At 49.2% G+C, this 27091-nt stretch overlaps 1 protein-coding gene across 10 annotated transcripts in view; it reads left to right on the plus strand.

Annotated features, from left to right (window-relative positions):
- The first annotated feature begins 7439 nt into the window (after nucleotides 1-7439).
- The window catches only part of DLGAP2 (DLG associated protein 2), a 666739-nt gene continuing 647087 nt past the window's right edge, over nucleotides 7440-27091 (plus strand). For 7 of the 10 annotated variants that reach the window (XM_021074622.2, XM_084998163.1, XM_084998167.1 and 4 more), the window contains exon 1: nucleotides 7440-7583. Coding sequence is in view for 2 of the 10 variants with exons in the window: in XM_021074619.2 (XP_020930278.1) it covers nucleotides 7566-7583 (18 nt within the window). In the remaining 8 variants the exon portion in view is untranslated. Of the gene's footprint in view, nucleotides 7584-23630; nucleotides 23700-26756; nucleotides 26855-27091 lie in introns of those variants that run through there. The other 3 variants (XM_084998159.1, XM_084998164.1, XM_084998157.1) reach the window with 2 other exon arrangements.

The raw sequence follows: 27091 nt of genomic DNA on the forward strand, positions 1-27091 counted from the left end.
CAGCTGCGCAGCGGCGCTTCCGGATTTCCCCCCGTAGGCCCGCCCACAACACAGGCCTACCCAATCAGGATTCGGAGTCTTTGCCGCTCCCTGCCAATCAGCCACGCACCGGCTAAGGAGTGGCTCTTAAGGGCTCTGTGGGCGTAGCTCGTGGGCGATTGTACTCGAAGCATGCGCAGAGGGAAGGGAGTGAAGCTGGGTGGGTGAGCGAACCCTGCAAAGGAGGTGTCAGCAGGAGGGAGTCAGGGGTTAGGGGGTCGTCGGTAGGAGGTCATCGGGAAGGGTCATTGGGACAGAGGTCAGCAAGAGGGATCAACGGAAGAGGAGTCAGGGTTACGGGGTCTTCAGAAAAGCGTCATATGAAGAGGGCTGGGTGTCAACGGGAAGTCGTTAGGGAGTCAGCAGAAGGGGAGTGAGGGGTTAGAGAGTCGTTGGGAGGGGAGCAGTGGGTGGTAGGGTTGTGTCTCTTTACCACCCATAGTGTCACCTAGGTGCAGCGCTGGGAGCGGTGGGAGGGGTCCGCTGAGCGCCCACCGGACAGAAACTGGGACTCAAAGCAGAAAGGAAACCAGGAAGAAGGAGGTTTGGGGACTGTCACCAGGACGACCACTGCCCCTTGACCCCTGTGGCCCTGACCTCTTTGGCAGCACATTGGCAGGTGGATTTCTTCTCTGAGCTCCCCTCCAACTATTTCACTTCCTCTGGAAACTTGGTTTATTGTTATTACCCCTCTTCCTTGATTCATTTCTTGGAGAACATGTTTCCTGAGAGTCTGTCTGTGCCAGCCACTGCTGGGGCAGCTGCAGCACCTCCCTAACAGCTGATGAGCAGAGACAGAGGTCTTAGGTGAGATGGACAACATGCCACATGGAGAAGAGAGCGGGGGAGGGGTTTCAAAGTGGGGAGATGGGGGTCAGCCTCCCAGAAGATACTCTGAGCCAGGCTTGAGGCAGAGGGAGCAAGGCTTGATGATGTCAAGGTAAAGAGCTCTCAAAGCAGAAGGGACAGCCAAGGCCCAAAGCAGCACAGGGCCAGTGTGACTGGAGCACAGGGAGTAGGGACAGGGCCAGCCACCACTGGACAGGAAATCAGGCATTGCTGGGCAAGGTCGCATAGGTGTGAGGATCAGCCTTATGTTTTCCAGGCAGCCAGATGGAGAGTTTGGCTGGTTTTGAGCAGAGGAGTGAAGTCTGATGTCCATCTTGAAGAAGTTGCCTGAGCTGCTGATCTGAGAGCAGATTTGGTGGAGAAAGCATGGGGACCAGGTAGAGTCCATCATAGCGAGAAGGATGGTGGTGGAGGCTTGGGAAGAGGATTGGGTATATGTAAGAGAGGTTTTCTGATTGACCACCTGGGGCTGTGGCATGAGAAAAGTGTGGAATTTGGTCTCGGAACTGGGAGGCTGGCGTTGTACCAAAATTAGAAAGCTCCAGAGGAGTGGGGGTCATCGTGGGGTGCCGTGCAGAGCTAGGCATGTTAAGTGTGAGGTGCCTCCTAGACACGTAAATGTAGGGGTCACCTAGGCAGTTGAATATGATTTTAGAGTTCAGGAGAAAGGCCCAGGACAAAGATATACAGCTGGGTTTGCCTGCATTTCAGTGCATTTAAAGCTCTAAGGGGGAATGTAGACAGAGCAGTGGTCCAAGGACAGCCAGGAGGAACTCTAACTTCTGGAAGGTGGGGAGATGAGGAGGGAGCAGCATCGAGGAGGGAAGGACAGTGAGCTGTCCTGAAACCAAGTCAAGTCATCACTGGCCTGAAAAGATGCTGAGGGGTTAAGATGAGGACCCATCACAAATAATTTTATTTATCAAGTGCAGGTTATTAGTGACCTTGATTACAGTAATCTTGCTGAAATGGTAGAGGCAAAACCTTAATGCAAATTCAGTAGAGAAAATTGTAGGAGGGAAATGGAAGACATTGAATTCAGACTTCTCCCTCCTGGGGAGTTCCCGTCCTGGCGCAGTGGTTAACGAATCAGACTAGGAACCATGAGGTTGCGGGTTCGGTCCCTGCCCTTGCTCAGTGGGTTAACGATCCAGCGTTGCCGTGAGCTGTGGTGTAGGTTGCAGATGCGGCTCGGATCCTGCGTTGCTGTGGCTCTGGCGTAGGCTGGAGACTACAGCTCCGATTCGACCCCTAGCCTGGGAACCTCCATATGCCGGAGCGGCCCAAAGAAATACCAAAAAAAAAAAAAAAAAAAAGACAGACTTCTCCCTCCCGGACCCGAGATGGGACAGCAACTGGAAGTTCCCAGTGACAGAACACACACACACTGCATATACATAAAATCAAAAGAGGGCTTTTAGAAAACAGCACATAACACACATACCAGATTTATGTGCTAAAGGACACAATCAAGTTGAGGTTGAAAATAAGTAATAGAGGAGTTCCCTGGTGCCTCAGTGGGTTAAAGACTTGACATTATCACTGTTGTGGCACAGATAGATCCCTGGCCCAGGAATTTCCTCGTGCCATGGGCATAGCCAAAAAAAAAAAAAAAAAAAAAGAATAAAAAGAAAATGAGTAATGAACACAAAGGACACAGTTAAAAAGTGGGCTAAAGACTTTACCAGACACCTCACCAAGGAAGATGGACAGATGGAAAATAAGCACATGAAAGGTTGCTCCTCATATGTTATCAGGGGTTGCAAATTAAAACAATGACAAGACACCACTACACACACACCTATGAGAATGGCCAAAATCCTGAGCACTGATAACATCAAGTGCTGATAAGGACATGGAACAATAGGAATGCCCATCATTGCTGGTAGAAATGCAAAATGGTGCACCCACTTTGCAAGACAGTTTGGTGGTTTCTTATAACCTAGACATACTCCAGCTCTATCATCCAGCAATTGCATTCCTTGGTATTTACCCAAAGGAGACAGAAACTTTGTCTACACAGATATTTACAGTAGCTTTATCCATAATTGCCAAAACTTGGAAGCAACCGAGATGACCTTCAGTATGTGAATAGACAAAGAAACTTAGTCCTTTCAGACAGTGGGATAGTATTCAGCTAAAAAGAAATGAGCCTTCAACCATGAAAAGACACAGAGGTACCTTAAATTCACATTACCAAGTAAAAGAAACCCATCTAAAAAGGTTACATGCTATGTATGATTCCAACTCCACGGCATTCTGGAAAAGGCAAAACTATGAAGGCAGTAAATAGATAAGGGGTTAGGGAAGGGAGGGATGAACAGGTGGAGCACAGAAAATTCTGAGGGCAGTGAAACTACTCTGTGCGATATTATAATGCTGGATACATGTCATTATCCATTTGTCCAAACCCACAGATTGTCCAACACCAAGAGTAAACCCCAGTGTAAGCTATGGACTCTGTGTGATAGGAACATGTCAACCTAAATTCATCAGTTGTAACAAATAGACTAGTGGGGATGGTGCTAATGGGGGAGGCTTACAGGGGGAGGGAGAGGGTGCAGGGGGCATAGAGGAAATCTCTGTAACCTCCCCCTCAGTTCTCCTGTGAATCTAACACCATTCTAAAAAAATCAGGTCTATTTAACAAAACAGATGGGGCAAGAGGGGAGAGGTGCACGATGCAATGGTGTCCTTGATTAGGTCACATCCTGACCTTGTTCTCTACTTAGCATTCAGACCTGCTCTGCAGTGTTTTTATTTTATTTTATTTATTTTTTAATTTATTTTTTGTCTTTTTGCCATTTCTTGGGCTGCTCCAACGGCATATGGGAGGTTCCCAGGCTAGGGGTCGAATCAGAGCTGTAGCTGCCGGCCTACACCAGAGCCACAGCAACGCGGGGTCCGAGCCGCGTCTGCAACCTACACCACAGCTCACGGCAAGGCCAGACCCTTAACCCACTGAGCAAGGGCAGGGATCGAACCCGAAACCTCATGGTTCCTAGTCGGATTCGTTAACCACTTTGCCATGATGGGAACTCCCTGGAGTGTTTTTTTTGTTTGATTGTTTTTTTGTGTTTTGTGGGGTTTTTTGTCTTTCTAGGGCCACACCTGTGGCATAGGGAAGTTCCGAGGCTAGGGGGCAAATTGGAGCTGTAGCCACCAGCCTACACCACAGCCATAGAAACACCTGATCCCAGCTGCATCTGCGACCTACACCACAGCTCACAGCAATGACAGATCCTTAACCCACTGAGCAAGTGCCAGGGATTGAACCTTCATCCTCATGGATACAAGTCAGATTTGTTACTGCTGAGTCACGATGGGAACTCCTGCTCTGGACTTTCTAACCTCACAACAAGTTCTTCCCAGAAACCATCTCTTTTCCTCCAGCCCTGTTTCTTTAATCTCTTTCACACCAAACTTCTTGAAAGAGCTGAGGACAAAGTCAGTTTCCACTTTGTCATCCACAGTTAACTCTGTCACCCATTTGTGTTTCCATCCCCCTCCACTGTACTGCTCTAGTTGACATCACAGAACCTCATGTCCCTAGTTCCAAAGCATGCTTATCAGTATCCATGTGCCACTTGATAGTGTCCCAGGAGCACCATCTATCCAGCATCAGAGACCTGGGATTCGCTGGCACCCTTTCCTCCCTCTCTCTTCCCCTAAGACCCATCAGAGAAGTCACACCAAGTGTATTCTACTGTAACAGTTCTTACTCCCACTGTCTAGTTCATATTTTCAGCCTCTCTTACTAGGATTTGTCCAGGCACTTTAAAATTGATCTCCCTAATTCTACTTTGTTTCCCCACACTCCTGCCCCACATCCATCTCTTTTCCTCATAGCAGCCAAAATGACCTTTAAAAGATCTCATTGCCATTCAAAAATCAATGAATGTAATCCATCACATTTACAAGCTAAAGAAGAAAAATCACATGATCGTATCAATAGATGCCACTCTCTCACCATCAGGAACAAGGCAAGAATGCCTCCTCACCACTTTTCAGCATTGTACCAGAAGTCCTAGCTGATGCAATAAGACATGAAAAGAAAATAGAAGTATATAGATTGGGAAAGGAGATATAAAACTGTCATTGTTGGCAAATGACATGATTATCTATGCAGAACATCTTATTTCCTTGCTAAAAATCCTATGTCAAATTTCATTGCATTAAGGAGACAATTCAGAGTCCTCTGACCAACCCTGACTTGCTCTCCAGATGTGTTCATGTTGTCCTCTCTCCTACTCACTTTGTTCTGGTTAGTCTGACTGCTCAGAACACCAAGTCCCTCTATTCCTCTGAGTCTTCAGGTCTGCTCTTCCTTGTGCTTAAAACCCTTCCCCTGCTCTTCTTTTTTCTTGCCTGAATCCTATTCCTCCTCCAGGGTTCTGGTAGAAGTGGCTCTGACTTCATGCTGTTGTTCTGTAGAGACCCTTGCATTCACCTGCATGCAACCTGAGCCCTACTGGTGGCCCTTATGGCTTTCTTGAGGGAACAACAGGCAATCATTGGCAGATGGATCAGACAGAAAAATGTCCAGCCTTCCAACTGAAGACAGGCAGTTCTGAGGTGCATTCCAATGGTGCTTTTGGGGATCTCCAGCCAGACTGAGATGCAATGATCTACGGGGTGGTCAGCTTGATAATGCATCCTATTAATGTTCCCTCCCTCTTTGCCTCCCTCTTCCTGCTTCCACTCATTTCCTGTATCACCCTCCCAAATAAACTTTCTGCACCCAATCCACAACTCAGGACCTGCTTGTGGGGGAACCTAGAGGAAAAGACTTAATGAGGATTCCCTCAAAGGGTTCTTATCTCAGGGCTGTATGGGCTGCCCTTTCAACATTCAATAACACCATACACTTTCCTTTAGAAAAGTAATTATAATTTGTAATTTTATGTTACTGTGTTATTAAAAAAAAATGATCCTCTTTCTAGACGGGAAGCTCCAGGGGCCAGAGACTGCCTCTCTGTTTTGCTCACCTGTTGACAGACATGATGAGTACTCAGTACAGTTTTCCCATTTTAGTTGTTTCTCTTGCATGAATGAATACATAAATGAATTTTTAAAGATGAAAGGATGAAGACAAATATGGAGAGGAGGAAAGTAAATGGAAAGTACATTTTAAAGTTAAAAATGGATCTAGAGTCTAGATTTTTGATTAAGGTTTGGCACATACAACTCATTGATTTCTGGAAGAGGAGACCAGTTGGAAGATAAACACCAAGGAGAAATGTGATTCTTCCAGAGAACAACTTCCTCTAGTTCATCTTGTATCTGTTCTCTCAGCAGTTGGAATTCTGCTATTAAACAAGCTGCAGTTGATAAACGTGAGTGATCAGTTATATGAAGAAATATGGAGACAGTGCTCTAGTTTAAATATCTTGGAATTTCTGGAAAAGATTGGTTTGTCTCATTCCAAATATTTTTTTGGTGGACTGATTCTCTTTTCCTGTTCCAATTACTGCCTATTTTCCCTATAAACTTGCATCTTAATTTAGCAGCTTTCATGTCGTTTATCTCATTTAAACGTCACAACACCCCAGTTAAAGATGTGGAAAGCTCCGTTTTGCAGATGTATTAAAATCAGGGCTCTGGACTGGCCCAAGGTCAGGTAACACACAGGGATAAGTGGGAATGAAGCCAGTGGGTCTCTGGTTACCGGTGCAGTGGCTTCACGCGAGGCCACAGTAACTTTCCTTCCTCCCTGGCACTCCCATCTTGGAAGGGCGTTTCCGTGAATTTAATCCCGGTCTATCAAAATACGGCCAAAGTCGCTAAATTTTCTAGTTTGTTGCAGGTTGTAGAACACAATTTCTAGTGAACCAATTCTTCCCCATCTCTGGGCTGGTGTGGTCTGTGCGCTGCGGGGAGAGGATGAGCAAAGGCGGCCAGACCCCATCTCGCCCCAGGTTTCCCGACAGAGAGGACGCTGTTGCTGGGCGTGGGGAGTACACGGCGACCCTTCGTCCCTGCAAAAGCACAGCGGCACGTTTCTCTATGGGGAAGGGCGAGCGTGGAAAGGTGCAGACGCAGTTTAGGCACTCACGGTAGCAGGAGGGATACTCATCTCTCCGAGTCCTCTCTGCCACGTGAGTATCCCAGTTATGGAGAAGACTTTATCCGGTCCACGAATCCCTCGAGCGGTGCGCCCGTGTGTCACTCCTTCCAGCTCCCAAGCGGGTCGCTCTGTGCCAGTTGTTGGGGATGTGTGTCGGACGCGCGGGCGGACTTTCCAGAGCTGTGAGCACCTGCTCTATGAGCAGCGTGAGGCCGCTGCCCCCGGGGGCTGCTTGGGCGACTCCTACCCTCAGCTGTCCCCGCGTGACCCGCCGCTCCCCGCGCAACAGTTGGCGTGTGCTCCCCGGGCCGTGCGCGCCAAGAGCGCCAGGAGGCCAGGCGGCAGGCACCGGCCGGGGTCGCAGCGCGGAGGCCTGGAGCTCCCCCCGGCGCGGGCCCGGCCCCTCTCCAGATGCCGCCGCGCGCTGGCCGCCCCCCCGTGCGCCGGTGCCTCCCCGGGCGCCCAGTGCGCAGGCGCCGGCCGTGAGGACCGACAGTGCGCCGGGCTCGAGCTGGTCGGAGCGGCGGCAGCTGCGAGGACCCGCGGGCTGACTGACTGATGGGCGGACAGGCCATGTCGTCCTGCACCTGCTGAACTGGAGCGCCCAAGGATGTCTGCGTTGAGGAAGGTGCGAGCCACAGGGGCCGTAGCGTGCAGGGACGGGGCTCTGGGCGCGAGAGCCGTCGAGGTTGGGGTGATAGGGGCGCGGGTTGCCTGGCGGGATGGACCTCTGGGGCCCTCGAGGGCGGCTGAGTTGGGGGGGCGCGGGGATCCCGGGGCAGGGACCCCGGGGCAGCCTGTGCGCCAGAGCCCCGCACCCCGGTCTGCCGGGGGTGCGGGAAAGGGCGCAGAGCCGGGCGTCGCGGAAGGGTGACATTCTCCTTTTGGCCCCGCAAGCTCGGAGACCCGGGAGTGAGCTCTGGCCGGCGAGGGGCTGCGCGCGGGGCTCTGGCTGGGCACCACCAGTGAATGGGGGCGGCAGGCAGCAAACTGCGCCCCCTCCCCCAGCCCGGCGCAGGGAGGGACGCCGACCGCCCCTGGGAGCCGGCGAAAGGAGCCGGGAGCCTGGGCTGCGCGCGGGGGGCGCGTGGGGCGCGCGGCCGGGGGACGGGAGGGGTCACTTCAGCCGGGGCGCAGCGGCCGCAGCCCCCGGGGGGCTGGCGGAGCCTGCCGGGAGGGTGGCCGCGGGCTCTCCAAGTGGGAGCGGAGCGCGGGGGCTTTTTAGGGGTGGTTGCTAAGCGAGGCGCTACCCGGCGCAGGATGCTGTAACCAAGCCTCCCCCGGCAGCGGCTGTTGCCGTTCTGGGCTCGCTTGCTAACGATGGCAGGAGAAATAACGAGGATGTCATTATTACAGCCTGGGCGGCGAGGGGTGGGGGCGGCAGGCACGGGGCCGCCTGTGCCGGCCAGGTGGGTGCCCGGCGGCCGGCCCCCGGCTTGCGCGTGCAGCGCCGGGAGCCGTGGAGCAGAGTGGACCGGACCCAGAAGGGGCTGGGGAAAGAGTCGGGGGTGGGGAGGGGGGCGGCAGGGCGCAGAGCTCTGGGGCCCGCTGGTTTGCAGGTACAGGGCGGCGGGAACCCGCTCTGGGGGGCGACCTGCGTCGGAAACTCGGGAGCGGCTCCTAGGCTCTTGCTTCTCTCTGGAACGTGGTCTGGCCGCCTGCGTGTCGCTTCCCCCCACGAATGGCGACTCGGCCCGGCTCCGGATTCGAAATTTAGGACTTATCTGCGCGGCTGGCTCGTATCGATCAAAAATAAAGCGATCGGCAGCGAGCCCTTCCTGGGATTAATTCTGTCAGCGCGGGCTGTGGGTGGCTTTGGAGCCGGAAATGTAAAGCGCACCTGCTTTTTTCTGTCATCTGTGGAGGACTTCAGACAAGGACTTTCTTGAGGGGTCTCGGCCCCGGAGGGTCTTGGGGCTTTGCTGGTAGTAAGCAGCTCAGTGTCCTGGTGGACAGTGTGGTTGTAACTCGGGCCTGGTGATCCGTGACTTAAGGGAGACTCTTATTTGCGGATGTGAATTAATTGTATTAGTTATTAGAAAATACCCCAGCGTCTCGGCATGGCCTGAGGGAGCCCAGGAGCCTCATCTGAAAGGACTCTTTCATTGTCTCAGAGCTGACACCACAGAACCCTCTCCCCTCCCCCCCTACCTTGGAAGGAACGACTTTTGGATTGAGTACATTAAAACACCATTTTTATTTTTACTTCCTTTATATTCGCTGAAAAAGCTAATAGGTAACCAAGGCAAAAAAAATGGTGAAATGATGAAAAATGATCATTTTTGGCAGGTCAAGTTGTTACTCTGGTGTTTTTTAAAAAAATGTCATTAATCAGGATTTTCCAGTAGCCAAATCGTCTTGTGCAGGCGGCTGGGTGACTCACAGATTTGGCTCTGAGAGTAATTGTAGAGTGTGTGTACCATTTCCTTTTAGATGGTGTGACTTTCTCATTGCTTGGAAGGGAACAAATTAGAATATTTTATGCCCCACATCTGGCAGCGGGGCTAGCAGCCTGTGGGGAGTTTGCTCTCAGGCACATCTGGGCTGGGAGAGTTATGGGCCTAATGAATGAAGACAGTGGGAAATAGTCCCGATCAAAGCATACTGCCCTTCCCACTATCACTTCTGAGTCCTTTCCCAGGTCAGAGTTCCATCATCGGGGCTTTCTTCTCTGTGGTCACCTGTCCAGGGATGCCTGCTTTCTGTCTCTGAGCCCCTTCTGTCCCCCTCTTCACCTCCCTCCCAAATTTCCTCTGTCTTGGTTAAGAAATCCATAAGCATTGAATAACGTACCTGAGCATCTGCCATATCAGACCTGCAGGTTACACTTTAGGTTAAAGAGCAAAATGAATTCTCCGGAAATAATCCAACGTGATGAAGTAATTAAAGTTTTTCACCACAAAGATGTATTCTGAAATACACATTCCATTCAGCTTTCTATGCTGTTAATCATCCAAAGAACTTTGCACTTACAGTGGAACTGTCCAGAGTGGTGCTACTTGAGAGAGAAATAAACATGCACTTATTCCCTAATGTCTTTGCTTGCCTCAGGTTTCTTGTGCTGTAGATGAATTAATAACAATGTGTTTTCTATCTGTAGAATTTAGACTACTTTGTATGACTTCTCTCCAGTGTTGTAAATATGTCCTCCTATGACAATCTACGGCTTCTCCTATTTTTGTCTACTTCATTTTTGAAATTGGTGGAAATTCCATATTAAACATTAAAAGCAAGAAAAAAAAGCACTTTGGAAAATTTAAGTTGCATTGGATTCCAGATAACCCAGAATCCAACCAATTCTGAAACTAAATTCTAATATTTTAAAGATTATTAGAGGATCTGTTATCTGTTTTTAACAGAGTATCTTCCATCATGTGCCTACATGTGAAATGGAAGAAATGCTGTAATTCTTTTATATTTGAGGAAAAACGTCATGGTCTCAGTTACTTGATGAGTTAAGTGATATCACTTTGACCATAGGTTTTAAGGGGAAATTAATTAAATGTATTATTAATTGACCCTTGGAACGGGCATACCATGGTCATTCACTGGGTGCAATAAAAATAACTATGATTCATCATTTTGGCCAGATGGGAGTCATATTTAAAGCATTGCCAGCATGTTGGTTATAAAAGAATTATAGGCCACCAAACAGGAAGTTACCGGGCAAAGCATCCTCTGCAGTTAAAATCGTTTTGTTTATCAACCACAAGTTTACATACAAGTTGTTTTTATCATAAAACCATAGTCTCAGCTGATTGCCAACTGTGGAGTAGGTGGTGGTGTCTCTGGGCACTTGTGTCACAAAGCCTGAGGACGGTGCCTTCCTGTTCCTTCACAGCAGACACTCTGGATTTTGGAGAGCTGAGCATCTGGGCTTTGGCATCGCGGATGGCATTGAGGGGCACAGATTATGGTTTAACTCCTGCCTCTGCCTTAGCAGAGTGGTTACCTTTACTGTACCTTCTGGCCCAGGCTTAGCGCCAGCAGCCTCAGGTCCCTGCAACGTCTGCAAGAGCACAGTCTGCAAAGGCAGTGGTGTCGGCAGGTAAACGGTGGCTCTTTTCTCTGCCTGGCCTGGCAAGGCCTTGCCTGAAGAGCTCCGGTCAATCAGTGGCTCAGGGCCCTCGAGTGTCCTTCCCCGTCCCCCATGAGGCACCACCCATTTCTGGCTGTTCTGACATTTCCCCCAAGGAACTTCAGTTGACATTGCTCTTAAGAGTACACGTCCCTCCAGAATTGTCTCCAGTGGTTTCCATGACCTTTGTTCCTGAGCCATCCGTCTTTCTTGGTGGATCTCCAAGGAGTTTGACTTACCAGACCCATGGCCGGGGGCCTCTGTGGTGTCGGCTATCTGGCCTTCCAGGACCACTGCATGTTGATTTCTTTGCAGAGTCCGCCTTGCCCACTTGCAGGGTTTGCTCAGAGGAGGGCACCCAGTTGTTTGAGAAAGTCAGGACCCCGTTCCTCTCCCAGGAGCAAGTGCTTCCTGAAAGAACACGGCATTTCTTCTGAGCCAAGAATGGTACATGCCTTTTGAGGAGAGGAAACCTTTAGGAAGTAAATTTAAAAGGATGTACGTCCGTCACCATGCAGCCTGAGGGGGTGGCCTGTCTGGAAAGAAAGCCAGTATCCAGGATGACAGGGCCTGGCCGTGGGTGGACAGCAGGGCCCTGGATGGACACGCTTGGTCCTATGATGTCACCGATGTCCAGAGCCAAGTTGGGCCTAAAACCATCATTACTACTTCATTTTCAGTTATATCAACCAGGAAATCCCCCTTTGAAGTGAGTTTCTGTCCTGACCACCAAATGGGATGTAGAGGTTTTTAGTTTCCCTAAAAATTTCTTTTTTCTTTTCTTTTCTTCTGTCTTTTGTCTTTTTAGGTCTGTACCCACGGCCTATGGAGGTTCCCAGGCTAGGGGTCTAATCGGAGCTGTAGCCACCTTCCTACAGCATAGCCACAGCAATGCCAGTTCTGAGCCATGTTTGCGACCTACACCACAGCTGACGGCAATGCCGGATCCTTAACCCACTGATCGAGGCTAGGGAACCTCATGGTTCCTAGTCAGATTTGTTTCCACTGTGCCACGACGGGAACTCCCCCTAAAAATTTCTTTAATGCTCTCATTGTGCAGTGACATTTGTTCATTGGTGACGTTTTTGTCTGGTATGTCTTTTTGTGTGTATCCACAGAAAAAAAGAAAAATTAAAATTAATCATTGCTAAAAAAATAAATATTTGCAACCTATACATGTGTAAAATAATAGCAAAAATTGTTTTTTGGCCGTACCTGAGTCATGTAGAAGTTCCTGGGTCAGGGATCAAACCTGCACCGCAGTTCTGGCTTACACCACAGCGGCGGCAATGCCAGATCCTTAACCTGCACAGCAGGTGTGTGTTTTTGCAAACTCCTCTTTTCTACATCTTCCTCAAGTTTATCCTCTGAGACTTTGAATTGCAACGTCCCCCGAGGCATGTTCCCAGCCCTTTGAGACCACCGCTTAGTCACCCTGGGGGGTCCTTGGTGCCTCTTGGACCCTCCTGGGGAGACCATATTCCTGCTCTTGCCAGGAGAAACGAGGGAAAGATTCGGTTACCCCTCCCCCCGTTTCTTCCGTTGTGTTTTAGATCCTTTCACTTGGTAAATAGAGTGGATAAGCAAACCCACAGCCAGCTGGCCCCTCGCACCCTTGAGAAAGCTGCCTCCCTTCATGCCCTTGCCTCTTGGTTCTCTGAGTTGTGGGTCTCACTAGATAGGAAACCTTACAAGCACATCAGTGCATTTGCCTGTTCTATGAAACTTTTGGCCCTTTAAAAATAATTTCCATTTTCTGACATTCTTTGCAATGTTTCAACAGTTTCCAAACAAATTTCTGAATGTATTTTCTGATTCTATTAAAAATAGTACAGAATCCATATTATAAATAATTTAGAAGCTTTCACAAACAGTTGAATGTTGTACCTTCGAACTTCCATTGTGGCCATTGGGAACATTCCTGAGTCTGCAGTGAAATTGTCTAGATAATTACCATGGTTAGGTTCAAAGTCTTATTTTTGTTGTGAAAGATGGGTCACGCAGCTCTTTAAAGCAACTGAACAGCACTTCCTCGTCTTCAGTTCGTCCCCTTGTTTGTTCCTCCAGTGATATTTTATTAAGAGTCACAGCAGGCACTCACTTAAAAAAACCCCAGTCTTCTTCTGTACATAACTAGTCCCAGCAATTTCACTTCTGGGAACGTATCCTAAGGAAATAATCATGAATTTACAGGAAATTAGCTAAACAGATGTTCGCTCCAGCTTTGTTTCATAGTAAAATATTGGAAAATAGCAATAACTGGAGATTGGATAAATCCGTTATGACATAGCATATTGTAAAAAATTGCACATCCGTTAAGAAGATGAATGTTATATATTTATACTATGGAAAGGTGTTTATATCAGCATCGTGGTCCCCTTTCCATGAAGCTGCTCTTGGTGGAGCCCAGAGGGGCATCTGGAAGGACCCACAGCAGCCAGAGGGAGGGGCCATTGCCCAGGCCGTCAGCACCCCCAGAGCCAGGCACCCCCTACCCCCGCTGTTCCCTGAGTTGCCACCCAGTGTCAGGGCCTTTGCATGGCCATGGCGTGTGCTCCCCATCCGTTGAGGGCTTGTCCCTCTGCTGGGATCCGCAGGCTGCCATGTTAGAGACCCTCAGAAGCATTTGTGGGATAACACGGCACAAGTTGGCATCTAGTTTATGCTGGATCAGAATAGGTTTTCTTGGTCAGTGGTAGTGTTCCCTGAAAGGGCCATCCTGCAACCAGGCTCTTTCTGTCTGTGGCTCTGCCACCATCATCCTCATCCAGCAGGGAGAAGGAGGATCTGGGGGGCCATGGTGCTGGGCCCCTCTGTCACCTCATGGGAGGCAGGGAAGTAGAGGAAGGGGTTTGTGATGAATGGACTGTTTCTGTGAAGCCTTCCTTGTTTCATTTTTGGAGCGAAGAGACCTTACCTGCAAAGTCTCCAGAGGTCTTTGCCTCTCGTCCCATCGTGCCTGAGCACTGTTGGCGGTCAGTCGTACCCCTCCCGGTGAGCTGTGCCTGCTGCTCCTGAGGCTGCGCAGAGGAGGGAAATCCTGAGGGAGGAGCTAGCTTCCCCCAGAAACCAGGAGGGGCTGTGTGGTTACCTGCCCTCAGTGTCTACACACAGCTGTTCTGAACGTGTAGTTGCCTGGGCATGTAACACGTCTGTCATTTAATAATGTCTTAAGGAATCTGTGCGTCTGTGCAGTGAGGGGTTGCAGAGATGTTGTGAAGCAAATAGGATAGAGAAAACACCTTCTGCTGACCTACTGGACCCCTGTAACTTGTCCACCTTTGGTCAGTCGTTCATCCAGCCGTCATCTGAAGGAATCCACTGGCAGGACCTGGACTGCTTATGGCCTGATGGGAAGCTGAAGATGCTTCAGGAAGATAAGATAAGGGTCTGGCAGGGGGGTCTCTGGGAGCCTCTGTGGGCACCCCTGCCTTGCTCTGTGAGGTCAGGTGTCCAGCAGACTGCTCCGTTTCAGCCTGAGGCGTGCAGGGTATCTGGGCTGGGGGTGGCGGTGGGCAGGGCAGAAATATCCGGTCTTATTCTGTGACCCGAGGGGGAACCCCACCTGGCCTTTCCCCAGCAGGGCCTTGGGGTCCAGACTGGGGGGCAGGTGGGAGACACAACATCTTGTGTTGTCCCATGTCATGTCTTGTATTTTTTAAAACAGACACCATAGGGGTATTGGGTCAAAGCGGGGTCCGCGGTGTTGGAGTCTAGCAGTGTCTGCAGAGACAACTCAGATTATTAACTGTGGGCTCTGCCTCTGGGCGGCTCTACAGTTTCTCTCTGGTCTGCGTTTGGGATATGCTTTGGAAAGTATGTAGTTTTTCCCCGGAGAGAAGAATAGGCAGAACCCAGAGGTCTGTGTTTTATTGTCAGACTTGTAACACATTTCCTTGGTTTCTAGACCTTCTTATTATTCTACTTCTGGAAACTCCTCTCCCCTATGATATATTTTGTTCTCGCATAGCCGGTGGGGAACTTGAGGCTGATAGGTGCTCTCATACATTTTCCTCTTTTTTTTTTTTTCCTGGTCATCTAATCTGCTAAATATTTAGAAATTATAGAGAAACACAAATTAATGACTTGGAAGCCACTAGTATCTCCATGGCCTAGAAATAATTACAGTTTATATCTTGCATGCTTCTTTCCCATCTTACTCTTATTATTTTTTAAACCAATATTGGGAACTATCTTGGTTATTTTTTTCGCTTATATTCTTTTCTGGGAATTTGCTCAAAATTTCAAAATATTGGAGCTCCTGTCATGGCTCAATGGAAAGAAATCTGACTATTATCCAAGAGGATGCAGGTTTGATACCTGGCCTCGATCAGTGGGTTAAGGATGCGGCGCTTTGGTGAGCTGTGGTGTAGGTCACAGACGTGGTTTGGATCTGGTGTTACTGTGGTTGCAGTGTAGGTGGGCAGCTTCAGCTCCAATTCGACCCCTAGCCTGGGAACCTCCATATGCCATGTGTGCAGCCTAAAAAGACCAAAAAAAAAAAAATCAAATATTCTTTGACAATTTATTTTAACTGTAGTGTTCCATTGCAGTGTTATTCAGCCATTCCCCTGTTGCTCAATATTTAAGTTACTTACAAAAAATTTTTGGCCATTAATCTGTGATTATTTTTTGATGTTTTCTGAAAATAAAGATATTTTTTCTCTAGTAAATTCCTAGAAACAGAATTATTGAATTAATAGATGTATCTACTCTATTAGGGCTGCTGTAACAAATGACCACAAACTCAGGGGCTTAAAACAACAGAAAACAGAGAAGTCTGAAATCATGGTATCTCAGAGCTGTGCTCCCTCCAGAGAGTCCAGGAAGGGACGCTTCCTGTCCCTCCAGCTTCTGGTGCCAGCCGTGGCTCCCTTGGCCTGTCTCTGCCCCATCCTCATGGGCTGTCCCCTCTGCATCTGTGTCTCCTTCTCTGTCCACCTTGAATCTCTCTTCTGAGGACCCTGGTCATTGGGTCTGGGGACATACCCAGATTACCCAGGATTTTCTCCTCATGGCAGGGTTCTTCATTTAATCATATCTGCAAAGACCTCTTTTCTAGGAGTTCCCGTTATGGCTCAGTGGTTAACAAATCTGACTAGGAACCATGAGGTTGTGGGTTAAGGATCTGGCATTGCTGTGAGCTCTGGTGTAGGTTGCTGATGCGGCTCAGATCCTTCATTGCTGTGGCTCTGGCATAGGCTGGTGGCTACAGCTCCAATTCAACCACTAGCCTGGCACCTCCATATGCCGAGAGTGCAGCCCTAGAAAAGGCAAAAAGACAAAGACCTCTTTTCCAAATAAGGTCACACTTTTGGATCACAGGGATTTGCATGGCAGCACCCACATGCAATGAGTACAAAGGTCCTATGAACCCTGAAACCGCTGGTGAATAGGTTTTTAGACCAGAGCTTCCCCAGCATGCTGCCCCCTCAACAAGTACTAGAGAAAAAGGACAGCTGATATGGCACAGGGCAGGCTTTTGTAAGAGCAGCAAAGGAAAGCAAGTCAAAAGGGGCAAAGGAAAGGGTCAGTAGCTTAGACCAGAGCTCATGGAAACTTTTCTGTGCCCACCCGAGCGGAGCTGTGAGGGGAGCCTGGAGCACCATCCTTTTCACCTAAAAAATGGGCTGTACCTTTCATGTGCCAAGGTTTTTCATGTGTGCATAAAAACGGACTGGGAGGGAGTTCCCTAGTGGCTCAGCAGGTTCAGGATCCGGAGTTGCCACTGCCGTGGCACGGGTTTGATCCCTGGCCTGGAAACTTCCACCTACCTTGGGCACACCCCCCAAAAATTGGACAGAGAAATAAACACGAAATTAGTGAAGGGGTCTGTAAGCATCTGAGAAAAAGAACCACTAATGAATGGTAACAAAAATGAAAATTAAAACATCGCTATAAAGAAACTTATCAAATGAGTTATCTTAAAAATACTTAATGTCCACCCATTTTCAGAGCTGGACTTTCAAGGCATCCATTTGTTGGCCTCCTTCAGTCTTCCCAAATGTGCCCTCAGTGGCATTTTGTTGCCCGGCACCCAGTCTTTCCTGGGTTTGCTGACCGGAGAACCCTGTGTTCCAACTTTATAATGAAATGTAGATTTCCTGTTTCAAAGGTTTAATGGGATAGCATTTTTAAAAGAATTGAATCTGGCTAAATTTAGTGTCTGAAAAATGTCCAGGCCAAAAATAGCTCTATTCCAAAATATCTGTCTTCGGGCCCATGCTGTTTTCCTTTCCTTTGGAAGGTGCACTGCCGAGGGCTGGAGGCTTCTTCTCCCCGTCCGTCCCATCAGCACACAGGTGTCAGCAGCCTGTGCTCTCACGAGAGGGTCCGCATGTGCTGCTGTGTCTGTTACGCTGGGCTGTACTTGTCCGAGGTGCCTGGTGATGGATGATGAGGTGTCATCGGCTGCCGCCTCCTGCTTCTTCCTACTGGTCCTTATTCTTTGCTCTTCTGAAGACATTAAACAGATGAATCATGAGGTTAAAAAACATAAGGCTTTTTTGGGGGTTTCCTTTTCCTTTCTTCATTCTTACAGTTAAGTGTTACATTTCTTATTCAGTTGACATTTTTTGAAGCTTAATATTATTATCTTTTCCTTAAGAAATAGCATTCTGTTAGCCAAGATAGGGTCATTGCTTGATTCTTGTGGCACGAGGCTTGGGTGAACCTGGTGTTTGCTTGCCTATCTTTCATGTCTCCTGCTGAGGAGGAGGAGAGGGTAATGGAGGAGGTGATGGAGGAGATGGAGATGGAGGAGGTGATGAAGATGGAGGAGGGGGAGGAGGAGATGAAGATGGAGAATGTGATGGAGGAGGAGGAGATGGAGGAGGCGATATAAGTGAAAGTGATGGAGATGGAGGAGGAGGTGATGGAGGAGATGGAGATGGGAGATTGAGGAGGTGATGGAGGTGTTGGAAGAAGAAGATATGGATATGGCACCTTTCCATGGAATCACTGGCATGGCTCCCTTCACTGTATTCTCTTGTCACATGCGTGCTTCTAGTGTGGACAGAACCATCTGTCCTGTTGCCCTGTCATGTAGCCAAGAGGCAGAGGTGAGACTCAGATGACCCTGTGCTCATGCAGGCAATGGGCTGAGGTGCCCTCTGCTCTTCACTCACTGCATCCTTCATCCTCTGGGAACGAGCTTGTCTGTTGCAGGTCTTGAGCTGCTGGTCACAAAAGCATGTGAGATGCAGTCCTTGTCCTCCTGGGTTGCCAGCAGTGGATGCGGGACCAGCAGAGAGCTGGAGGGTGTTCCTGAGTCCCCAGGGCGTCAGGTGTGCACAGTGCCTGGTGTCAGCCTCATCCAGATTGTGCACGAGGGATTTCCAGGGATTTGGGAAGGAGGAGGCATGTGGGTTGCTCAGAGCAGTGCTTCCTGTGGACACCACCAAGAAGGGGGTCTGGGTTCTCCTGAATTTATAAACAGGGGCTACAGGTGGTGGCCAGGAGGTGTCAGACCTATAGAGGCCAGTCCTGATCCCTCGTGATGGGCCCTGCAGGGTGAGGCGGCCTTGAGGGTTTTACTGCTGCGTCCTCACGGCAGACTCGTGGGGGAATGTGCAGGCTGGCTGGGGCACTGACTGCAAAATCCGGGGTTGCTGTCCCAGCAGAAGGCTTGGCTCTTGGGTCCCTGAGGATGGGTTCCTCTTGGGTTCCTCTCAAGTATCTTATCCTTTGTTCAGTTAAGGAGACTCTTCTTCATCCTGTCTCCCAGTTACTATTTTTAGACATGTGGGCAAATCCGCGGTCACTCTATTATCGTTTTCTCCTAAACCCCCACCTTGAAGGAACACACTGATTGCAGAGGAGAGAGTCTTTTCATTTGACTTATTTGGATCAAGTATTATTGTTATCTCTGTCTTGTAAACACGAGGACAGAGGCCCAGTGAGCCGGGGGCCCTCGCAATGAGATTTGGGGCTGGAGCAGCATGTGGCTCCCAGACCCAGTCATCGGGGGAGTGAGGACACTGATCACTTTGGCGGAGTCTCTCCTCGGCTTCTCAGAACCTCAACTTGATGCATGTGCCTTCCCAGGAACGCAGACACTGGGGGCAGGTCGGGAAGGTGGTTCTTTTTCAGTGTTACTTCTGGGCTGATGTGGCCATGATCAATTTATAATTCAGCTTCGACCATCAAGACCATGAAGGCGTTTGGTCCGTGAGAGGAAGGTTTCGCCCCAAGGGCGCCTGGCAGCACTTCCTTCCAGGACCGGGGAGCAGGGCTTTCTTGAGGCAGCAGGGCTGGAAAGGCGTTTGGAAATTAGGGGCAGACTCTTGGGGAGTGACAGGTTCCCAGTGAGGCCGCCCCAGGGTAGGGGGTGCCTGGGAGGTGAAGGAGCCCCAGAAAGAGAATAAAGACCGAGGAAGTAACACCAGCCCAGGAGCTTGAGTTCCTTATTCACCCTCGCAAATGGTGTAGGTAGAGTTTATCAACGCACCAGATGGAGCTTTATCTGGCCTTTAAACATGCTTGTGTGTCCTCCAAGATCATCAAAGATGATAAAATGAGACAAATAATCATCATTTTCCTTGAGGCCTTTAAAAAGTCTGTGCAGAGGACATAGGATGTGTTTCAGGCTCTGCCTCAGAGGAGGGGTGGCAGCCTGTCTGTGTAACTGCAGCGGGAGGGGCCTTGGAGACCCTGAGATTCACACTAACAGCAGGACACGTCCTCCAGTGCTGTTTGAAGTAGCCCTGCCTGTGGCTGCTGCCTCCACCTGGGGATACCCAGCCCCTAGCGGGGAGGGGGGAGGAGGAGGGCCTTATGGGGGAAGGATGGGGGGGTCAGGGGAAGGGCTTTATGGGGGGAGGGGTGTGGGGAGCTGCCATCAGGCCCTCCTGGGGAGGATGGGGTGCTGGGGGGCCTGAGGAGTGGGGAGACTTGAAGGGTGGTCCTGGGGGGTGAGGGGCACCCATCAGTGCTTTCTGAGTCAGACCTCTGCCAGCCCTGGCAGCGGGGGCCCCATGCTTCAGCCGAGGGCTGCAGTGACCCTCAGGGTGGCTGCCACCGCCGCTCATCCAGCGGCAGCTCATCTTCCCGATTTTACTGAGCAGTACTCCTGGGACTTTGCTCTGAGAGGCCTCACTGGAGCGCAAAGGGAGGGACAGACCCTGGCTGAGAAGTCAGGACCCCCGGCATGCCTCTCCCAGGGTCTGGGACCAGGGTGGGCCCGGTTACTTAGTGTCTTCCCTCTTCTCAGAGGAAAATCAGTGCTCCGGCTCTGCAGCCACAGGGAGATTAAAGGCGTCACCTAGAGTTCCCACCACCATATTATGTTTTTATTTAAAAATTTTTTTAATTTAATTTTTTATTTAAGTATAGTTGATTTATAGTGTTGTGCCAATTTCTTGTGTACAGTCTTACATATATGTATATATGTATAACTTCCCTTTCTCATATTATCTTCCATCACAATCTATCTCTTGAGACTGGATATAGGTGCCTGTGCTGAACAGTAGGACCTCATTGCTTATCCATTCAGAACACATGTTTTTAATCATCTGGTAAATCCCTCTAGCAATTTGTAATAATCTGGGTAACTTTGAGGGAATGTCTAGAAACTTGCTGATCATATGGTCCTTTGGAAGATAACTTTTGGGTGCACATCTGGTGGGTACAAAAGAGCATGTAATTTAGCATTTATTACTGATGAATTCATTTGTTTGATGTGTTTTCTTGTAAACTCCCAATGTGCCAAAACTGTGCTCGGCATTATGTATATTTCAGCAAATAAATGAGAAAGACCATGCGAGGGAGCTTAGTATTAAACACAAAGCAGTCATCTCACTTAAGTGCTTTGTGTTCCTATCTGTCACAGCTCTGAGGACTGCTTGGTATGCCCCAGTATTGGCTCTGTGACGGTGGTGGGGAGCCTGGGGTGGAGGGGGCAGCTCAGGCTCTGGACGGAGTAAACAGGAGTCAGGAGCGCTGATGGGGAGTCTTCTGGGCTTGAGGAAAGGGGTGCAGGGGCATCAAGGATTAGCTGGGGCTCCTGGCCTGAGCTGGTAGGGGTGCAGGTCAGCTTCCAGTTTGAAAGGTCCTCTGATCCGTTTTCAGTTAGTGGATGCAATTTTATGTATTTAAGAGAATTTTTAAGGCAATTAAAAAAATACATGAACTTTAACTTGCCATACCAGGCCTTGCTGTTTAGACGTGAAGGTTGGGATTTACTTTTTTCCTTCTCCCTGAATCCATATTCACGTCCAGCCCACCTGGACCTTCTGGATCATTGAGAACAGGAATCTGTTGGGTCGAACTGCTCAGGTGGAAATGTCCTCTGGTAAAGCTGCACATCTCACAGATGGGACCCCGAGGTTGGGCCCGAATTCCCTACTCCCCTAGGAGCACTCCTTCCCCGACCCACCCTCACCACACTGTGCTTGAATTAGGAGAACATTCTTGCAGCGCAACCCCCCCAGCACCCCCGCCTCCAGTCTCTCTCAGTTTGAAACCATCCTACACACAGCTGCTGGGATAATCTTTCTAAAGCCATTTTTATCATGTCACTTCTCTGCATGCTGTTTTCTGTTGCCTTTTGTCAAATCCAGATTTCTCCTTTCTGGCTTTCAGAGCTTTCTGCAAAATGCCCCCTTTCCTAGGGTTCTGTCATGAGCCTTTATGGAACGTTTGCCCCAAAGTGCTGCTCAGATTCCCTGTTGATGTTTTACGTCGTCTGCCACTGGGCCTTTGCACACACTGTACCACCCACCAGGAAGATTCTTTATCAACCTTTTCCTCATGTTACTTTTCTTTCTTGATCCAAGTGCATTTCTTTTTCCTGTCCAAGTCTGGAACCTCTTTCTTCTTGGACCTGACTCCTACAAATGCTTTCTCCCCTCAACTCTGACTGTTTCCTTTCCTTTGGGTTTCCTTTAGTAACTAGTTACTCACCTCATAACACTCAGAAGCTGTCTTACATAAGATACCTTAATCCAGCAAACCAGCCACCATCTAATGATTGGCCAGATTTATGAAGATGTCCTGGGAAATACCCCACTAGGAGCTTTCTTTTATGAATTGGCAATGAGGCAGTTACATGAGGTTTATTTCACACTGGGTTTTAGGCATGTTGTTCTGTAAGTTGAGTCATACCCGTGTTTCGTTGGCTGGTGGGATGTTCTGGCAGATTCTTAAGATTCCTAAGAATGATGGCCCGTGACTGGTTTGGACCTTTGGCCTTGGGTGTCCCATGCTGTGTGGTGCTGACTCATAGGCAGAGTGGTCCGCCCGCTGGAGGAGTTTATAGCCGTACACCACTCAACCTCAGATCACATGGCCTTGATGTAAAGACTGTGTGTCTTTGATTTTCCCATTTTGGATGCATGTTTTTAGCAGGATCTAGATGGTGTTGAGATTGGGGGGAGACTGTGTGCAGCTCACCAAGCTTTGCCTGGAATTCACCGTGTAACCAGAGGCTGGCTCTTCTCTGTGCTTTTGGGCCAGCAGAGCCAGCATAAGGCTCCCCACAGCTCTGCCAGGGTACGACCTTGAGCCCTTGACCATGGTGCATAAGTCTATCTAGGCTTCAGTAACTTATCTGTGAGGTGAAGATGAAGGTAATTTCTCACATGTGGTTGTGAAGATCAAAGTGAAACAGGTTTCTGAGGCTGAGGGCAGCAGGCCCGGGTGGTGTGGGGCCAGGACCCACATCCAGGCCTTCCTTCAGCCGTGCTCCCCACAGACGTGGATGCCTGGTTTCTTCCTGAGCTTCATGTGCACATGTGTGTTGAGAGCACTTTTTACCACAGGAAGAACTGTATTTCTAAGTTAAACATTACCTATGTTAAAATTTTGAATCCAGATTTTCTTTGTTTAAATCTTACAACCTCTATGATTTTTTGATTAAAACATTTTATTTTTATTGATAAAAATACTGCCTGTATTTTTGTTAAATTAGAAATAAACAGCTTGTCCTCGGATGCATCTTAAGCCACACAGGTTTAACTGGGAACTTTTGAAAAATATAAGTGGAAATTCCTGTTGTGGTGCAGCGGAAATGAATCCGACTAATATCCATGCTAGTTCCATCCCTGGCCTCCCTCGGTGGGTCGGGGATCTAGTGTTGCTGTGAGCTATGTGTAGGTCACAGACGTGGCTCGGATCCCGTGTTGCTGTGGCTCTGGTGTAGGCTGGCAGCTGTAGCTCCAATTTGACCCCCAGCCTGGGAATTTCATTATGCCGTGGGTGCAGCCCTAAAAAGCAAAAAAGAAAGAAGAGAGAAAGAGAGAGAGAAAGAGAGAAAGAAAGAAAGAAAGAAAGGAAGGAAGGAAGGAAGGAAGGAAGGAAGGAAGGAAGAAAGGAAGGAAGAAAGAAAGAAAGAAAGAAAGAAAGAGAGAGAAAGAAAGAAAGAAAGAAAAAGAAATTCCAGGATTCCCTCATGGTTTTTTTGGCTTTATCTGTGGCATGTGCAAGTTCCCGAGCCAGAGTTGGAACCCTCACCACAGCAGTGACAACGCTGGATCCTTAACCCAATGCGCCACCACGGAGCTCCCTCTCTCAAGGTTTTGATCTTGATGACTTCGCCTTTAATTGGGGTCTGACGCTGGCTGTGCGTGCGCAGAGCCCCCGGCCTGGCTCCGCATGCGCAGAGCCCCAGGCCTGGCTCCGAAGACCCCGAGTGGCTCCCATGTGTCTCCTCTGCCCCAGTGACTGCAGGTTTGTCAGGGGTGGCGGGGCCTGCTTCCTCGTTCTTGCTTCTTTTGGTGTCTCCTGGGCCCCGCGTCTTCAGCCCCCTCCTCTCGGAGGCTCTGTACTTGCTGTGGTTTTGGGGCTTCCTTTCTTCCTCTGCGTCCTGGCCTGGCACATTAGAGGGCTCGGGAGGAAGGGAGGCACGTGGGCACTTGAGCTTGAATCAGATGTAAGGCGGGATTTTATTGTGTTTGGCTTTTCAGTTTGAAAAGTGCTAGCATTCCCCAGCATGACAAAAGTGACATTGGCCAGGAGTCCCCTAAGCTTTATGTTCTCTCTGTCTCTCCATAGCACCGTTTCAGAAGGTCTGTATTTCTGTATTTCATGAGGAGATGTGGGTTCCCAGTGTGCTGCCTCTGGCGAGTGTGCAGGAACACTTGTGTTGTGACCCTTGGGGAGCACTTGGCTTTGAATTTGGAAGCAGGCATCTCAGTGACCGGGGTGGACAGGCTTCCTCTCGTGTGTGAATGTGCGTGTTACATGGGTGCCTAGCCCCTGCCTTACGGACAGAACACAGTGAAAAGCTCAACATGCATAGGTTCCCTTTCCCCCAATTGGTGCTGAGGTCGAGGGGCCCTGCCTCCCAGTGTTCCTGTCACACTTCTGTCCTCTGCATGCACTGCCCTGCCTGTCTGTAGACACCCGAGGAGAGGGCACTTGTTTTGGGGAACATTGGGATGGAGAGACAGTGGGGGCAGAGGGGGCAGTGGAGACGGGAAACAGGAGGGGGTGAGCTCTGCCCGGCCACACCCAGGAAGAAGGGCAGGTGCAGCTGCAGTAATGCTCGCACCCCAAACTCTGGGGTTAACACTATACTTTTCTTTGCGTGCTATTATTATGTGTACTTGAGAAACCTGATTTTTAGGGAGTTAGCTCTTATTTAAGCAAAGTGCAGTGATTTCATTTTCCAGTAACACTTTGCACACCGGGCTAGAGGCCGTCTGCTCAGGAATGCCGAGTGTCTTGCTTGAGTCCGAGGGGCTGTAATTGGCCACCTCACCTGGGCCATGGTCCTGTTTGGTAGTTAGAGGAAGAACAGCCAAAAGGAAAGGCACTTGAATTGGGGGTCCCCACTTTCAGGACTATTCATGGGAGAGGGTAGCTGAAAGGATCTGTGAAGAGAAAGATGAGGAGTGACAATTTAATTACAGAAATGCCGAGTGGATGGCAAAGGCCATTTGCAGGTGCGCAGATGATGCTGGTTGAGAGGAGGTGACCTGTCCGATGGGGAGCTCGGTCACTCTTGTCAAAGGGTCAGACGCGCCAGGCATGGAGGAGCGTGTGTGACACGGTGCCTGTGCACATGGGAGACTCAAGAACTCAGTTCCTGCAGCTGAACTGAGAAGGGTGGAAAGATGAAGGAAAAAAAAAAAACGGAAAATCATCTTTTGCAGTCTTGAACCGTAGCTGGTAACTTCCTTGTTTAAAACAACACAGAGAATGAAGCGGAGGGTGAGTGTCATAAGTAAACCGAGGCTCTGCAGTGCTGGGAGCCGTCTGTCTGGAACTGGCTTCCGGCATCTAATTGGAGAGCTGGTTCATTCCGCTCGGATGTTTATGCTTTACAGCTCGCCAATCTATAACCAGATTTAGTTTTATGGTTTAAATATATTGGTGTGACGCTGACTCAGGGCTCCTTCTTCCAGGAAGCACGACGTTCTGTCTAAACAGAGTTCCAGGTTCACGGTCCTGGGTGAGCCGCTGCCCTCACATGCTCCCTTCCATACGTGCACCTCAGGTGTGGACTCGGAGCAGAGTCAGGGCTCCTCACTGCACAAGGGGGAGCAGTGAGTGCAGCACTTTTACTTCAGTTCCTATTTAGAGACTCACATCCGTCACAACACTTTTAAGCCCTTATTCGGTCATTTCCTTATTTTCTATGAACTACTCCATCTGGGAGAAGAAATGGGATCAAAACTTACATAAATGCTTGTTATGTACGTTGGTCACTTTGGTGTTGAAAAGAGAACTGTCGGTTTCTCCTAAAATCCATTAACATGTCTTCTGAGAGAATAACTGTTTGAGGCCTTGAGTGCTGTGGTGGCCTGGCATTACTCCCAAGGTCAAGCTGCTCTGCTTTATTGTTAGGGAGTCATACTCACCCACACATTGTCTGCCAGAAGTTCCTCAGGTCCACACCTCCCTCAGCTGTGCCACACACACCATAAACTAGGGCCCTGGGTGCATCCTCCAAGCAGCTGGGTGCAGGGTTCATTATCAGAGACACTGCCACCCCAGGAGACCGAGGACACCCCCCAATGCTTGAGACCGAGGCGGGACCAGGACCAGAAAGCAGTGCCTCTATTGCAGATACTGACCACAGAACTTTCCTTTTAATTGTGCTCAGATTCACCTATGTGATCCAGATATTTGGTCATATAACCTATTCAAAGATAAGTGAAGATTCAGAAAGGAAGAAAAAAAAAGAGTCAGTAAAGCAAGAACTGATGTAATTTGATAGTGAATGCAGTAGTGAAGAAGTTTAACTGGAAAGTTTGAACTGCAATTAGAAACAATTTCATGAAGTTTGAGTCCCAGCAGACCTCACTTTACGCCGCTTCGCCTGATTGTTCTCTGCAGAATGGAGTTTTTTACAAATTGATGGTTTGTGACAACCCTGCATCCAGCAAGTTTATCAATGCCACTTTCCCAACAGCATTTGCTCACTTTTGTCTCTGAGCCGCATTTTGGTCGTTCTCACAGTATTTCAACCTTTCCCATTATCGTTGCATTTGTTACGGTGATCTGTGATCAGTGACCCTCGATGTTACTGTTGTGATTGTTTGGGGCACCATGAACTGCGCCCATATTAAGACAGGAATTTAATCCGTAAAGGTTGGGTGTGATCTGACAGCTCCACAGACCAGCAGTTCCCCGTCTCTCACCCTCTTCTGGCCTCCCTGCTCCCTAGGACATAACAACACTAAACTTATACCATGTAGCTCTCCCTACAAGGGCCTCTAAGTGTTCAAGAAAGAGGAAGAGTCACACATCTCTCACTTTTTTTTTTTGCTGCATCCTCAGCACGTGGAAGTTCCCAGGGTAGGGATCAAACCTGTGGCACAGCAGTGACCTGAATCCCTGCAGCGACAACCCCGGATCATTAACCTGCTTCGCCACAGGTAAGCTCCACACGTCTCTTATTTTGAATCAAAAGTTAGGCATGATTAAGCTTCGTGAAGAAGGCAGGGGGAAGCTTGGCCTCTTGTGCCCAACAGTCAGCCAAGCTGTGAATGCAGAGGAAGAGTTCTTGAAGGAAATTAAAAGCGCTCCCCCAGTGAACACACAGATGGTAGGAAGCGAAACAGCCTTACTGCTGATTTGGAGAAAGTCGGAGTGGTCTGGATGGAAGATCAAAA

The sequence above is a fragment of the Sus scrofa genome, chromosome 15, assembly GCF_054392235.1.
Source record: "Sus scrofa isolate SSC_HxYL_T2T_F1_AM1 chromosome 15, Sscrofa_HxYL_maternal_Yorkshire_Landrace_v2.0, whole genome shotgun sequence".
In the NCBI taxonomy this organism is placed as follows: domain Eukaryota; kingdom Metazoa; phylum Chordata; class Mammalia; order Artiodactyla; family Suidae; genus Sus; species Sus scrofa.